General features: G+C 39.0%; 1 protein-coding gene across 1 annotated transcript in view; it reads left to right on the top strand.

The window, feature by feature from the left end:
- The first annotated feature begins 4,098 nt into the window (after positions 1-4,098).
- LOC137025316 (zinc finger protein 420-like) overlaps positions 4,099-17,122 on the top strand; it is a 43,231-nt gene continuing 30,207 nt past the window's right edge. Inside the window, exons 1-2 of the mRNA XM_067393316.1 lie at positions 4,099-5,055; positions 12,829-13,298. Of these exons, the coding sequence (XP_067249417.1) occupies positions 4,100-5,055; positions 12,829-13,298 (1,426 nt within the window). The 5' untranslated portion in view covers position 4,099. The remainder of the gene's footprint in view (positions 5,056-12,828; positions 13,299-17,122) is intronic.

Here is a 17,122-nt window from a genome sequence, read left to right on the forward strand (position 1 = left end):
AACAAACAGGTCAGTTTCATTCTCAAAGCTGAACTCAATCATTTGATTTTTATTAAAATGTCTCGCTAAACTGAAATTAATTATATTTTTGAATAATGTCATATGAGTGTCTTAATTAAAGTGGATCTATTTATTCGGGTCACCTCATGTGGACAGACATGTTAAGATCACATGACCAGACAAATGCTGCCTTCAACCTGAGAAGATCCAAGTTGAGATATCAAAAAAAAAAAAAAAAGGCAGACAGCGATATGAGCAAAGACAAATTTCATCAGGTTGAAATTACAAATAAAGCTGTGAATTATCTGCATAGGCCATATGTCCACCAAAATGCTTTTTCCTGAGGCCAGATAATTTTTCCAGTTGTTTTTGATGGGAGTGCCTCATTTTTAAAACGCCAGCAGTGTGACAAGGTGCTGAGCATCTATTTTACACTGAGCACTTCAGTGTTTTTTTTTTTTACCGGCTGCTGATATTTGAAAAATGTTCAACTTTGGGTAAAACGCAGCGCTCGTCACTGTCACTTTTTACTCCGCTGTCTAATCACAGTGGTTGCTTCTTGTCATCTGCTTGTACAACAGATGACAAGAAGCATAATGATGAAACAAAATTTAAAAGAACAGCCAGGTCAAATACATTACATTGTATTGACATTTTTACATAGAAACAATACAGAAACAAACTATCTGTGAAGTGAGATTCTAATAATATACAAAACAGTTCAATCTCTTTATTTAATTTCTTAAAAACGATTATATGAAGAACAGGTGGATTAATTTTGTGAAGAGCCATCTTGATAAAGAGCTGACAATCCCCACCAACACCTGCTTCTGCAGTGATAATTTGACACTGAATAGTTTTACAAACTGTCATCAGAGACAACTGGGACTCACTGATAATTCGCTGTTATTGGTGAATGAGGCTGAACGACTATATCCCGCCTCAACCTTCATCCTCCCATCCCGCCGACAACTGATGACATGGGGTTGGACAGACTATCTCCTGTCCCGGCCTTTATCCTGGATCTGGTGCCATAGTAGGCAGTACGTGCCCACCAATGAGTGTAAACTGCCTTGTGTGCTTACTGGCCAGCCTCCGCCTCTGCTCAGCTTAAGCAACAGCCTCCACCTAATCAGCAGAGGGCTTGCCACAAGAGAGGCGTCCCGTCCCCGGCCAAGCCTGCTGGCAAGAGGATGAACAGAAGCGTCCCGTCCCCGGCCAAGCCTGCTGGCAAGAGGATGAACAGAAGCGTCCCGTCCCCGGCCAAGCCTGCTGGTAAGAGGATGAACAAACGGCCCTGAGACAGGCAACCCAGAGGTAGAAGGGTTTGCTCTCCAGGAGATGGTGACACCACACGCACCACTGCCCCACCATTGCCCCCACCCTACTGCTTGAGAGCACTACCAGACCTTCTCACACACCCTTTGTCCCCACGTGGAAGTAGGTTGGTATTGCATTACACACCCAGACCCCATTTCAGGGTGCTATGCCTCCCGAGCCTGCCCTATGGTGCATCTGTGGAGTGGGTGGGCTCATTAGTACGGTCTGTGGAAGCCTGGCTAGCACATCCCTCTGGCTCACCCGCACCATCAGGCTCGGCTATGCAGTTCAGTTTGCATCCTTACAAGTTCCAGGGCATCTACTTCACTCCTGTGCGGAGCAGCAATGCCACAATCTTATGGAAAGAGATTGAAGTCCTGTTGGCGAAGGATGCAATCGAGCCAGTCCCTCCAGCCGAGATGAGGTTAGGGTTCTACAGCTCCTATTTCATTGTACCCTAAAAAGGCGGTGGGTTACGGCCAATCTTGGACCTGCTTGGACACTTCACAAGCTCCCGTTCAAGATGTTGACGCAGAAGCGCATTTTCGAATGCATCCGTCCCCAAGATCACTCATCTCAGTATAGCAATATAGTTTGGAAAAAGCCAATATGGCATGTTTACTAATGTAAATTATTAATATGCAGGCAGAATATACAGGATTCACATTTAAACGCTCATTTTGTGGTTTTATATTCATAGACACTAGTCTATATCACAATTAGAATAAAGAACTTAGGAATAAAAAACTTACCATTTGCAATTCTCAGCTGGATCAAGTTGATCCTCGAAAAGAAATTGAAACCGGTTATGCTCTTCCTCTGAGGTAAATCCTTTTAGAATTATTCCTAATTTCAAAAAGATGAAAAGTACAGTAGTCAACATTTGAAGTGGATCAAAAAAGTTCATCAAAGTTGTCCTAAGAAGAAGGCTTTAAGACAAATTTGATGAAAGGTTTTGATCCACTTCAAATGTTGACTACTATAGATGAATCCAACTAAGCTTGATGTAGCTGCTGAGTCATGGAGATCCAAGATATGTCTAATGTTTGTGTGATAAGTATTCTCTAAGTTACAGTTCATTTTCTAATAACTATCAGAATGGACTTATTGAGAAAGTGACGTCAGATAATGCATCATGTTATTTTTCTTAATTTTGCAAAAAACACATTTTGTTTTTACTCTGATTGCACACATATAAGAGTAGACATTCTTTAGTTTCAATTGATATATTTTATCTGTATGACAAAATTATGGAATAATAAGTCGATTTTGTTATTTTTAATAATTTATTAAGAAAAAATAATTTTTAGCCACGTGTGGCTGTCTTTACAGGTTAATTTGATGAGAGGCATGTGATTAATCAGCACAAAAGGGTGCAATTAATTGTGATTTAAAAAAATTTAATCTATTGATAGCTCTAGTAAAAATATTTGGATCAAGTAAATGAGGGATTTCTGATGGAATCTGTCTTAAACATCCTGCCATATTGTCCAGTGTAGTTTAGTGAGAGCGTTTATATCAGTGGTCTTAAACTCAGCTTCTGGAGGGCCACGGTTCTGGAGAGTTTAGCTCCATTCAGCTTTAACTCACCTGCCTGAAAGATTCTAGTAACCATGAAGACCTTGGCTGCATCCGAAAACGTAGGTAGCTGTCTTGCTGCCTCGCTGTCTTATAAGAGAATGACTTGTACGGCAGAGTTTGTGCATGAAGGTACCTCACGAAACTGATTTTGGACTGACTTCTGAGGCAGCATAACAGTTTAATGATCTACAGCAAAATAGCGCAAGCTTTGGTGAGATCTATACAAATATTTAATTATTACAGTTGTAATTTCTCGAAATAAATTATATCAAACACAAACTGAGCAGCAAACGCAACTTTCGGACGCCATCTTTATTTTTCTAGCTCAACTGTCACAGAATGGAAAGCACAGGATTGTGGGATATCAAAGGCAGCTAAGGATACATCTATGCTTCCTTCAAAAATCGATCTGAGGAAGGTATCTCATGAGACAGGAAGTGAAGCTAACATTAGATTCGGACATGCCTTGATGCCTTCCTACCTTGAAATGTGTTCTCAGAAGGCAGCATTTTCCAGTTTTCCGACGCAGCCCTTGATTAGCTGGATCAGGTGTGTTTAATTAGGGTTGGAACTAAACTCTGGAGGACATTGGCACTCCAGGAGCAGAGTTTGAGACCACTGGTCTATAGACTATAGTAAGATAATACTTTCTTGGCCATAGACTGTTAAATCCTAATACATGTCCAACACCTTGTAAGAGCATGTAGCTGTGATCAGCATGATTGGGGACGTGCAAACCAACTTAAAGACTCAACTCAAACAAAGACTTTATTAACTACACTAAACAAACTGATCTAAAATAAATATATAAGCATACAGTTTGAGTTTCCTTCAGTCTAAACATTCTTCCTACATCAGAGTAAAGAATAAAAAATGTTAAATGTTATGTCAATTGTCGTTTTAACTATGAACGATTTTACTTCTAGGAACTCCTTTTGGGGGAACTAAAGTAGCTCCAGTACTGTCTAAACCAATACTATAGGAACTATCAGTGACATAAGTGTACGTTGATTGGTCAACCGCATGTGAAACACTGTCATTTTTAAAAAGCTGTGTAAACATATTTACTTCACAAACATGGAAAACAGCAATACTGGCATTTACCTGTTGTGTGCAGGGCAAGGAAACTGTGCCTAGTGTCTGATGCTTTGTGCCATTTAAACTGGGGATAACTTTTGTCTTTTTTTCCTTAGACCTGATGGTGCTGAGTCAAGATCTGAATGACATCAAAGAGAAACAACTGAATGAGAAACAGCGTGATTTCATAACTGAAGAAAAATCTTTTAGTTGCTCACAGACTGAAAAGACTTCCTTCAACCGAAAAGGAGACCGCATGAGAGTTCACACTGGAGAGAGCCTTTATGCCTGCCCACAGTGTGGAATAAATTTTACTCGAAAAGGAAACTTGAAAAGGCACATGGAAATTCACACTAGAGAGAAGTCTTACACCTGCCAACAGTGTGGGAAAGTTTTTAACCTAAAAAGAAGTCTTAATTGCCACATGAGTGTTCATACTGGAGAGAAGCATTTCAGCTGCCCTCAGTGTGGAAAAAGTTTCAAGGGAAAAGGAAAACTTAATTACCACATGAAAATTCACACTGAAGAGAAGCCTTTTACATGCCCTCAGTGTGGAAAAAGTTTCAAACTAAAAGGAACCCTTAAAGACCATATGATAATTCACACAGGAGAGCTCCCTTTCTCCTGCCAACAATGTGGAAAAAGTTTCAAACTAAAAGGACACCTTACAGACCACATGAGAATTCACACAGGAGAGAAACCCTACACATGCCCTCAGTGTGGAAAGAGTTTCAGTCGCAAAGAACAATTTAAAAACCACATAAGAATTCACACTGGAGAGAAGCCTTTCACCTGCCATCAATGTGGAAAAAGTTTCAACCAAAAAGCAATCCTTAACACACACATGAGAATTCACACTGGAGAGAAGCCTTACACCTGCCCTCAGTGTGGAAGGAGTTTCAAACTAAAAGGACACCTTAAAGACCACATGAGAATTCATACAAAAAGTTTCAACCAACCAGGAACCCTTAACATGCACAGAATTCACACTGGAGATAATCCATTCATATGTGATCTATGTGGAAAGAGTTTTAAATATAAAGGAACCTTAAAGTACCACATGAGCCTTCACTCAAGGTTCACATAAGAGTTTTGTTATAGAGAGGTCTTGTACCAGCCCTGAAAGCCCTGATATACTCACTGTAAAGTTCTTTTCCAGTCTTTGCTTAGTGGCAGCGGACTTAATTGAACATCTCAAGTGGCATTTATATGACTATGTAAATGTGTGCTGTGCATTTTCCTTTCAGTAACAAAATAAATGCGAGGGAAAAGGTACTCATTGATTCAATACCATTTTCATTGTATTTGTAATTTTAAAATATAAATTTACTTCAGTTATTTTCATGCTTAATTATGCCTGATAAATGTTTTGTACAAGCTTCTGTTACTTTCACTGTTCATTCTATTGCTCTATCATTCTACTTTCATTTAACTCTTTTCCTGCCATTGACAGAAATCGCTTCCCCGCCATTGGGAATTTCCGACTTACAGTGATTTCACTTTTATTTGATAGGGGGTGTTATTACACATCTTCTTACAAATTACTAAATCTCCTGATCAAAACACAGGTGAAGAAGCAGAAACAAGCAATAGCCTATGTAAGCATATGCATGTAAAATAATGTGATCATCAACATTAAACAGCATATATCAAAACTAATGTTACTGAATGAAATGTCGACCCAGGATGAACTGTGAAGCTTTAGGGGTCTTGATGGACCTGCCGATACCATTTTTTGCCGATTTACATTTTTATTTCTTAAAAATAAGAATTAATAGGAGAATTAATTAAGAATTACTACAGGACTGGAAATAATGAAATGTAAAATAAAGCTGGATGGTCTTCCTTGTAAAAATTAAATACAGATTAATGCTTACAATTTAAGTTACAAAAGTTATTCAGTCAAGAGCAGAGAAAGCGCGTATTAACATTCTCCTCTAAAAGTGATCGGGCAGACCAAACCGTAAGTCGTAAAGACCTGAAACTTTGAGTGCTGGTAGTACTGACACTAGCTACAACGTCATCAAGACTCACCCCGATCGGCCTGACGGGGGCGCTACAGTGGTGAAAAGTATGAAATCGCTCATAACTCTTAGGGAAGGATTTCAGATTGCGCTAGTGCAAACCTCTTTTGGTGTTAAGCTACTGTCAGGATGTACTAAAGACACACAGTACAAAATTAGTGCTTAAAAGGTATGATGATATGAGTTGTTTTTGCAGCTGACCATATTGCATATGCATTTGTAGGAGTTTCACTTTCAGACAAATGAATCACGCAACACAATTCATTAATGTTTGCACAAGTCAATTTACTGGTATTTGCGCCATTATGAGGAGACACCGCAAAGAACAGAGAGCACGTGGTAGAAGGGAGAAAATATTTTCCACTCGTATTAATTTCTTTGGAATGCCAGAGGAAGATGTTATCCGTATATTACATGTAACAAGTTGCGCATGTGTCAACCTGCAATGCTAATTTGCACTGCTCTTGTTAGATTGCATTGATCATTATGTAAATGATCTGACTGCGTCTGTGTTCTTTAAATTGCGCATCAGCAGTAGATTGTGCGCAAAACTTTCCACTCCCATCTGCTCATTTGTGGAATTGTACACTCATGCTAATTTGCCCATTTAGTAAATTTGGCCCTTAAACCATTAGGCGTAGGCTCAAGTGTGTTATATCATTGGAATCCTTGACTCAAGATGGACAAATTTTGTCTGTCATTTGTCCTCAGATTTGATCTCGCTCTGGCGAAATTTTCAGGTATTTGGGATTTTTTGAAAAACCTTTTGCGAACTAGTCTTGGCCCAATCGGAATAGCAAAACATGGGATTTTTCCAAATCCAGATCATTCTGATCCAGATTAAACTTCTTGAACAACTGTACCCAGGAGTCTGAATGTCAATAATTACCAGTAACTTGTGAATGGAAATATTTATTCACCAAACTAGACACACATACAGTGGGTACGGAAAGTATTCAGACCCCCTTCAATTTTTCACTCTTTGTTATATTGCAGCCATTTGCTAAAATCATTTAAGTTCATTTTTTTTCCTCATTAAGGTACACACAGCACCCCATATTGACAGAAAAACACAGGATTGTTGACATTTTTACAGATTCATTAAAAAAGAAAAACTGAAATATCACATGATCCTAAGTATTCAGACTAGAGGTCTACAAAGAAGACCCGAGGACCCGACCCGGGACCCATACGGGTTCGGGACTATATTTTAAATGGTCAGCCGGGTCCGGGTCGGGTCCTAATCTATTACTTCGGTTCCCGGGTCTGATTAACATTGTGTGTATACCCGAGCCGATTTGATTCGGAGATCACCTGGCCGTGTTGGGAGTCAGTCAGCGCTGTGCGTGTTTTGTAACTTGCAAAGTATGAGCCGGGAAATAAGGTGAAAAAACACGAGTGACCCCGGCAGAGCGGGCTGAGTTAATGCAAGCAAACGGTGATCATCGAGTTTTACTATTTCTATCGTGTGCAACAGTAATGCAAACAAACTTCAAATCTCAAGAACTGCTTGTAGCCTTGCACATTCGCATTTAAATAACATAGCCTATTTCAAATCATTAACAAAATATGAACTATCACACGAATGTCGAATCTGTGACGCTTAAAGCTATGTTTCAGGTTACTCCAGCTAACGCGCATGTCTCATGCGAGCGCACTTTCTTTCTCCCGTTTTTATAATAAAATTATGCCGTCTTGTTATATCTAAAGTTTTGGTCAGACTCGGCTCAGAAAGCACAGAAATGAACGCAAATAAGTAATGCTAACGTCAGCGGCCATGTCACTGAACAAGCAATCGTTATTATAGTTCAAAAGGGCAAACAGTCAAAGTTATTTTATTATGTGAGTTGACTCGAGTCTCTAGATACAACGAAATAATGCAATTGTCATCTGCATTTGTCATCGTGACAGCAAGTGAACTTTTAAAGCTGGAATAATGAGTGGATTAAGCATTTCAACCGGCAAGAGAGGAATAACGGATGGACTTTCTTGGCAAGTGCATCACAGTCAGGTAGAAGGGAGAAAGCTATAGCCTACTAATATTAGGTAAGACAACACATTTTATTTTCGCCACTTGTTTATTGACTTATTAATAGCAATTTGCTGTGGAATAGACCTATGTGCCGATCGGGTCCAGACGGGTCCGGTCAGGTTCGGGTCCAGCTTAGACGGGTCCGGGTAGTACATTTATGGCATTTCTCGGTTCTGCACGGGTTCGGGTCCAACTTTCAAAATAATAGTCGGGCCGGGTCGGTTCCGTGTAGCACATTTACGGGTCTCTTCGGGTTCGGGTATGAATTTTTGGACCCGTGAAGACCTCTAATTCAGACCCTTTGGTGCTGTCCATTTCTTCTGATCATCCTTGAGATGGTTCTAAACCTTCATTTGAGTCCAGCTGTGTTTGATTATACTGATTGGACTTGATTAGGAAAGCCACACACCTGTCTATATAAGACCTTACAGCTCACAGTGCATGTCAGAGCAAATGAGAATCATGAGGTCAAAGGAACTGCCTGAAGAGCTCAGAGACAGAATTGTGGCAAGGCACAGATCTGGCCAAGGTTACAAAAAATATTCTGCTGCACTTAAGGTTCCTAAGAGCACAGTGGCCTCCATTATCCTTAAATGGAAAACGTTTGGGATGACCAGAACCCTTCCTAGAGCTGGCCGTCCGGCCAAACTGAGCTATCAGGGGAGAAGAGCCTTGGTGAGAGAGGTAAAGAAGAACCCAAAGATCACTGTGGCTGAGCTTCAGAGATGCAGTCGGGAGATGGGAGAAAGTTAAGAAAGTCAACCATCACTGCAGCCCTCCACCAGTCGGGGCTTTATGGCAGAGTGGCCCGACGGAAGCGTCTCCTCAGTGCAAGACACATGAAAGCCTGCATGGAGTTTGCTAAAAAACACCTGAAGGACTCCAAGATGGTGAGAAATAAGATTCTCTGGTCTGATGAGACCAAGATAGAACTTTTTGGCCTTAATTCTATGCGGTATGTGTGGAGAAAACCAGGCACTGCTCATCACCTGTCAAATACAGTCCCAACAGTGAAGCATGGTGGTGGCAGCATCACGCTGTGGGGGTGTTTTTCAGCTGCAGGGACAGGATGACTGGTTGCAATCAAGGGAAAGATGAATGCGGCCAAGTACAGATATCCTGGACGAAAACCTTCTCCAGAGTGCTCAGGACCTCAGACTGGGCCGAAGGTTAACCTTCCAACAAGACAATGAACCTAAGCACACAGCTAAAATAACGAAGGAGTGGCTTCACAACAACTCCGTAACTGTTCTTGAATGGCTCAAGGTTTAATCTCAGATCTCAGACCAAAATACATGTTTGAGCTGTTTTAACTGAAAGCAACTTGCTCTGACATATCCTAAAATGTGTTGTTTTGTCTCACAATATCTCAAGAGTTACTTAAATGTCCTAATTGAAGTAAGGCCTTCTCCTGGCTTAATCACCTTGTCTGTGAAACCCTAGAGATTGTGTTTCTAATAAACTGCTTATTGCATTTTTATTTAGAAACTTAACACCATTCACTCTTAATAAGTGTAGATGAGGAGTAACAACTGAAGAAACCGGGCTATGACTTTAATGTAGTGAATCATATTCCTTTATACAGCTAAAAATATTTTAAACAAAACTGCTCATTATTAATAAGATCAAAGACGGATCATATGTTCATTTCTATCCAGTCCTTTGTTACTTTTCAGTATATACCTGTTATTGTGGGGAGAAAAAATTATGTTGGTAAATCAATGTCCGACCTTAATCAATGGAAATCTTAGAGCTTAATAGGGAACTTGTTTATATAAAAAAACAACTTTATATACAGCTTTATATATATATATATATATATATATATATATATATATATATATATATATATATATATATATATATATATATATTCACATTTTAGCACAAATTCCAAATCCCTACAATAAATAGTCAAAGGAAATGTAATCTACAGTTAATTACCATTTAGAAGAATTATTTTAACCATTTTAATTTAAGTACTCCATTCAGACAGACTAAATGAGTTATATTAAATACCAAATAAACTAATATTCTGTGGAGAAATTGAGATTGAATAAATGGATATAGTTAATGGATATAGTTATAGTTAGATCTCTCTGCAATCACACATTTAATTTTGATCCTCAAATTCTTAATGAGTTTAACACATTCTAAAGTTCTTTACAATCCTTTGTAATGTGAAGACCAAGAATTTTGACTTTTTGACTTTATTCTTGACTGAGACTTATTGAACTGAGAGCAGTTCACACTTGCTTAGATAAGCCAGAAACTCTTGAAAAACGGTTTGGTATTGATAACTTTTTGGAATCTCTGATTCATCCCATAAATCAACAATATGAATGTTTTTCTGTTTGAAGATTTCTATTAGTTTTAGCGTGCAGACAGGACATTTATTTTGGTGTTGGGGTGTGACGTCAAAAAACTGCGTCGCGCTCCTGCTGCATCTGATGTGATTCGACTGAAGAAAGGCTTGTGTTTGTATTCTTTTAAAGTGATGAATTGAGACAGTTTGTAGACATCTGTTATTATATACACACATACACAAGAATAAACAGTAAAGCGTATACACACATGAATAACTGAAAAGGAGTTTTTGAACCAAATGTAAACAAACAAACATTTGAAATGAATAATATAACTAATTAACTGCTGATGTTAATCTGTGTAATCTGATAAATGTAGTCTATAGAAAATGTAATAATACAAAATATAACTAAATACAGAGTTAGTATAATTTTTGTTCTTTTAATAATTTGTAATTCTAGTTTTGAGTGTTTTAGTCTAATCAGGTCATTTAAGTCCATTAACTCTGACTCTCTTTCCAGTGTGCTGAACTACTGAACTAGATATAATTGAGACACACCCAGAGATTTAGTGTGGATTTATTTTTCTTTGTTTTTTTTTTTTTCTTTTTCTTCTTCTTTCAGAAAAACTCCTGCTGAAGTGACTGAGATCCAGGTGACACTATTATAAAAATTGAGTTTATTAAAGAGAGTGCAGACATAAAGATTGAAGAAACATTCAGTCTGAAACAAGAAGAAACCGAGACACTAACAGGTTGGTTTCACTCTCTTAAAGCTGAACTCAGTCATAAACTCGCACATTAATCATTCGCTTTAGTTGAAACATGACGGCGTTTTATTGGGATAGTTTGTCCTTGTATTTAAATTCCACTGTAGTTAATTTGTGGCTAACTTTTAGCCTATTTTTTCATTTGTTTTTCAAGAATGAATTAATAGCCTAAAATGTTCTCCCATTTTAAGTAGATTGTGATTGGCAAGTTTAAAGTCCCCGTGAACCGTCTAACGAATTAATTAGCTCAAATTATGGGTGAAATCTATCAGTTTTCCTTATCGACTATTATAAAAGGAGATTATTCCTCTGGCCATGAGAAATAATTTCCTATTCTAGCATTAACGTGTAAAGCAGTTTGCAAAATCGAAACGTAGAAGTGACTTGATTTTCTGAATTAGCAACAGAAACAGTCGAGCATGAATATAATGGATTTAATATATGAAACTACGAATACATAGGCTATACGGCTAAATATACCAAAGAATAAACATACAGAAGTAAAAGTAAAGACAGGAAAAGAGAGAAGACAAATGGCAAAACTCACAGACAGTCCCTTAAAAGCCAGCAAAGAATCAGTCTCACTTGGTTAGGTCATGTAATTTATCGCATCTATTTTGAGCTGAAACTTCACAGACACTTTCAGGGGACACCTCAGACTTATATTACATCTTTTAAAAAGACGTTCTACGGCACCTTTAAAGCGGAGGAGAGGATGTTCACATTTGCTCATGCTGCCGCTTCTCTTTAACTGAGGCGCTAAAGCGATCTTCACGTCGCATTAAACAGCGCCAAAACGGTATTTATGTTTCGAATCTCATAATAAGATGGACGTCATTTGAAATCAGAGACTTTGCTTCATATCAAAAGTAACAAAGCACAAAGATTATTGTGATTTATTGGATGGGAGGCGCTACATATTCTGCTCACTCATCAACTGAAAACAGACAAATTTTTTCTTGGGATTTAAGAATCGATATCAGTTCGTAAAAATGAGAATCAATTAAAAAAAAAAATGTACCCAGCCCTATTGAACAGTCAATGTCCAGTGTGGATTTTGAGGAGGGAAAAGTTCTCTTTGTCTTGTCTGGTGGCTCAATTTGCATAATTTATGATGGTTTCAGAATTAGTAACTTTCACTTCAAAATACCTTAGGAATGGACTAATGCATGGTATCGTAACAGAACATACATAGTTATTTAAAGCATCCTGAGAGGGTTAATTTAAGACCAAACATGACAGTGTGAAAAAGACATAAAGACAGAGATACAGTCTTACACTCACATATAAAGGTTTGGGGGTACAACTCACACAACTAAAGTCATAACTAAGCTTATATAATATGGATACATGCATGCACACTTGAATACAACAATGGGTGCACTTTGGCATAATCATATTTTGAGGCTAAATGTAAATACAGTCTCCATACGTGTGTGTGTGTGTGTGTGTGTGTTTGTGATGTGTATTGGGGTTTTGGACAGTGTCTGTGGGTACATGGCCATTAACCCAACATGGGGTGATTTAGGGTGACTGTTTTGAAGTCCCCGGAGCTGGTGAGAATCTCTTCTGCTTAGCTTCAATGAGGCAACAAAGATGACAATGGGGCAATGTGACCCAGACCTGCCGGAGCCATGGTCTGTGAGTTATATGAAGAAGGTCAAACGTTAAAAGCTTTCTTTAATTTAAAGTTGTGTTGATGATCCTGATCCTGTGCAGACGATTTCCAACTTCCTCCACATATCCTTCCAGTGGGCATTCCCTGATGGTCCAATCAGACCCTCATCCAAGGCCTCCCAAAAATAAGTCCTCTAAGAGGTCCAGACGGCCCCAGAAACCAGCCTTCCTCAAGCCCGCTTCAGCCTTCCTCGAGCCCGCTCCGGTCTGTCACGAGCCCACGCCGGCCTTCCACGAGCCGCCAAAAGAGACTGAATGGCTGATAGAGTTTTGGGTGGAACCGGCAGTCCTTCCAGCCTTCCACGAGCCCTCTCCAGTCTTCCACAAAGCCTCTCCAGGTTTCCACAAGCCGCCAAAGGAGGTGGAATGGTTAATAGACTTTTTGGCAGAACCAGTGTTCCCAACCTTCCACGAGCCCACATCAGCCTTCCCCGAGCCTGCTCTAGGCTTCCAAGTGCCCGCTCCAGTCTTTGCCGAGCCCGCTCCAGCTGCCCACGAGCCCGGGGGGATGTGTTGGCAGTCCACTTCACATCCTGGGTAATATGAACTCCCAGGTATTTGAAACACTGCACCACCTTCACTCTCTCACCATTGATGTCTATGGGGCATTGGGCAGAGGGTTTCATTCCTCTGCTCTTCTCTGTCATCTTTGCTGCATTGAGGATCAAATTGTTATTTCAGCTCCAGCTCTCTTAGTTCTTGACCTCTGCTCTGTAGGCTGATTTGTTGTTTTTGCTTATTCTGCCTACAACAATTGTCGTCTGCAAACTTAATGATGGTGTTTGTCTCATAAGAGGATTTGCAGTTGTGTGTTTTAAAATTGCAGATCATACTAAACATGTTATACATGTGATCTTTGTTAACTACAGTAAGCAATTCTAAAACATTATTTCAAAAGAGTGTGAATTAATTCATAGGCAAAAACAATAAAAAAAGAAAATCTAGAGATGGGAAACTTAGATATATTTATCAATTTCTCAACTGTATTTGTCTGTGAAGTGAAGTGAAGTGAAGTGAAGTGAGAGTGCAACTCTCTAAAATTCATTTCGGTCACAGATTCCTTCGGTCTCATCTTGCTGATGTGTTTTTGCTGCTATGGTAACCAGTACTTGGTTTGGGGTTGCAGTTTGGGGATTACGGAGTTAAAGAACTGTAACTCATAGTTTGCTTGTTGAGTGAGGGGTATTAGGGCTGGATGATTTAATCAAATTCAGAACCTCTAACCAACATAATTTTCCCTTGTTGGTTATTTAATCCTGTTAATACTTTCCCCTTAAAACATACTACTACTACTACTAATAATAATGTTTATTTTATATAGCGCCTTTCTACAAACTCAAGGTCGCTGTACAGTATTATAACACAAATGACAACAGACAGGTAAACAATACAAAAGCATCAAAGGCCTCTGAGTGAGGGGGCTGAGATGTAAAATGCCTGACCACCAAATGATGAGTTTGTGATGTGGGATCAACAACAGACCAGTATCAGAAGATCTTAATGTGCGCATAGGAGAGTAGGTTTGAATGAGATCAGAAATATACTGGGGGGCAAGACCATGAAGTGCTTTGAATGTGATGAGGAGTATTTTGTATTGATTTCGGAATCGAACAGGTAGTCAATGGAGTCTGTGTAGAATGGGAGAAATGTGAGAAGATTTCTTTGAGTAAGTGAGAACCCTAGCTGCAGAGTTTTTAATGTATTGGAGCTTATTAATTGTTGTGTTTGGTAAACCATAGAAAAGAGAATTACAATAGTTGATTCTGGAAGTAATGAAGGTGTGAACTAGTGTCCCAGCATCATTGGTATGCAGCATTACGGAGGTGAAAGAAGGCAGACTTAATGAGTAAAGAGATGTGTGAAAGGAAGGAGAGTGATGAGTTGAAGATTATACCCAGGATTTTAACGGAGGTGGAAGGTTGAACCAAGACACCTGCAATGTTAACACTGTCAAGACAGAAATGAGATACAGATTTTGGTGAACCAACAGTTAGTAGATCTGTTTTATCTGTGTTGAGTTTGAGAAAGTTACTGGTCATCCAAGTATTAAAGGTTCCCAAGAACGTTCTTTCACAAGATGTAATATGAGTCTAAGGTGTCTCCTGAACGTGTCTGTGAAGTTTCAGCTCAAAATACCCCATAGATTTTTTTTAAATAAATTTTTTTAACTGCCTATTTTGGGGCACCATTAACAATGCACTGATTTACACTCGGCGCCGCCCCTTTAAGACGCGAGCTTCCTGTCACACGAGCTGCCGACTATATTACAGCGCATTTACAAAGTTCACACAGCTAATATAACCCTCAAATGGATCTTTACAAGATGTTCGTCATGCATGCTGCATGCATGCTTCGAATTATGTGAGTAAAGTATTTATTTGGATGTTAAAAGTTTTATTCTGAGTGAATTTGAGGCTGTCCTCCGTGGCTAACGGCTATTGCTACACTGTTGGAGAGATTTATAAAGAATGAAGTTGTGTTTATGAATTATACAGACTCCCAAGTGTTTAAAAAATGAAAATAGTGACGGCTCTTGTCTCCGTGAATACAGTAAGAAACGATGGTAACTTTAACCTCATGAACAGTACATTAGCAACATGCTAACGAAACTTTTAGAAAGACAATTTACAAATATCAGTAAAAATATCATGCTATCATGGATTATGTCAGTTATTATTGCTCCATCTGCCATTTTTCGCTGTTGTTCTTGCTTACCTAGTCTGATGATTCGGCTGTGTGCAGCTCCAGACGTTAACTGGCTGCCCTTGTGTAATGCCTTTTATAATGTTGGGAGCATCATGGGCTGGCATTATGCAAATATTGGGGGCGTACACCCCAACTGTTACGTAACAGTCGGTGTTATGTTGAGATTCGCCTGTCCTTCTGAGGTCGTTTAAACAAATGAGATTTACATAAGAAGGAGGAAACAGTGGAGTTTGAGACTCACTGTATGTCTTTTCCATGTACTGAACTCTTGTTATTCAACTATGCCAAGATAAATTCAATTTTTGAATCTAGGGCACCTTTAATATCATGAATATTGTTACGTCCCACATAAGTCTATGGGTAAATGTGGACACAACAAAAGTAAAATATTTTAAAGAGCGTTCATCTGAGTCCTGCCATAGCACCACAAGCAATAAATTTTCCAAAAAATACAAAGAAAAGAAAAAGGAAGCAATATCTGCAGGAGAGGGTAAAGCCAAAATAATAAACAAAAATGTAATCTAACTGAAACCTGTAACTAAACTAACAAAGAAAAGAAAAGAAAATAACAGAATTGTATCCTAACTCCCTTCCTGTCCCCAAAACAGGAGAAAATGGGGTTAAACAAAAATGGCGCCCGCCTCCCTACAGCTTCCAAATAAAACAAAAATGAGCAAAACACAAACAAGCAAATATTTAAGTAGCTGCTAAACCGGATGTTAATAGTAGCAGCTATAAACCAAACGATATAACAAACAGATAAAGGTGAAGGATAATATGAATGTTTAACTTTAACTCAAATAGCACCAGTAAGTGTTGGAGAATATCACAATGAGCAAATAAAAGAAAACACTACAATACCAAAGTAGAATATTAAGCAGCCCAACAACCACCAATTGTAACTGCAGCAACCAGCTAGGCAGGACAAAGACAACGCTCTGGAGAAAGCTCTTGGGGGAACGTTTTCTCAAAGTCTAGTAGCTGAAGCTACTAAGAAAAACACCACACATTAAAGAAAACAACTTTTCTAATAGATCAATAAAGACTTTGTCTCTGGACGTAACAATATAAGCAGATATGGAGTTGATGAGAGAAGGAGAATCGTGTTGAAAATTAATATAGAGTTGGGTGTCGTCTGCATAGCAGTGTCGTCTGCATAGCAGTGTAAGTTGAAATCATGATGATGGACAATGTTACCTAATGGGAGCATGTAGATGATGAACAGTAAAGGCCCAAGAACAGAACCCTGGGGAACACCGTGAGAAACAGGGGCAGTAGTGGACAGTGCACAGTTTTTAAGTAAAGCAGTAGGAGCAGGATCAAGACGACAGAAAGATGCATTTGATTTCTTGATTAGCTCAGAGATATAAGCAGGGGTTGGAGGGTTAAAGTCAGTACGAGTACCAGGTACAAAATCAGAGGGGAAGTCATGCAAGGGGTGAGAGGAGTTAGTAGGTGAAAAGAGATCATACATGCAATTTATTTTATTTTGAAAGAAGTGTAAGAATGACTCACAGAGGTCTGCTGAGTTACTCATGACAGGTCCAGGAGTGTTGGTGAGTTTATTGACCACAGAAAACAGTGTTTTGGAACGAGAGGATGCATTAGTAATTTAGTAAAACAGTAGTTT

This window comes from Chanodichthys erythropterus, chromosome 8, assembly GCF_024489055.1.
Source record: "Chanodichthys erythropterus isolate Z2021 chromosome 8, ASM2448905v1, whole genome shotgun sequence".
Taxonomy (NCBI): Eukaryota; Metazoa; Chordata; class Actinopteri; order Cypriniformes; family Xenocyprididae; genus Chanodichthys; species Chanodichthys erythropterus.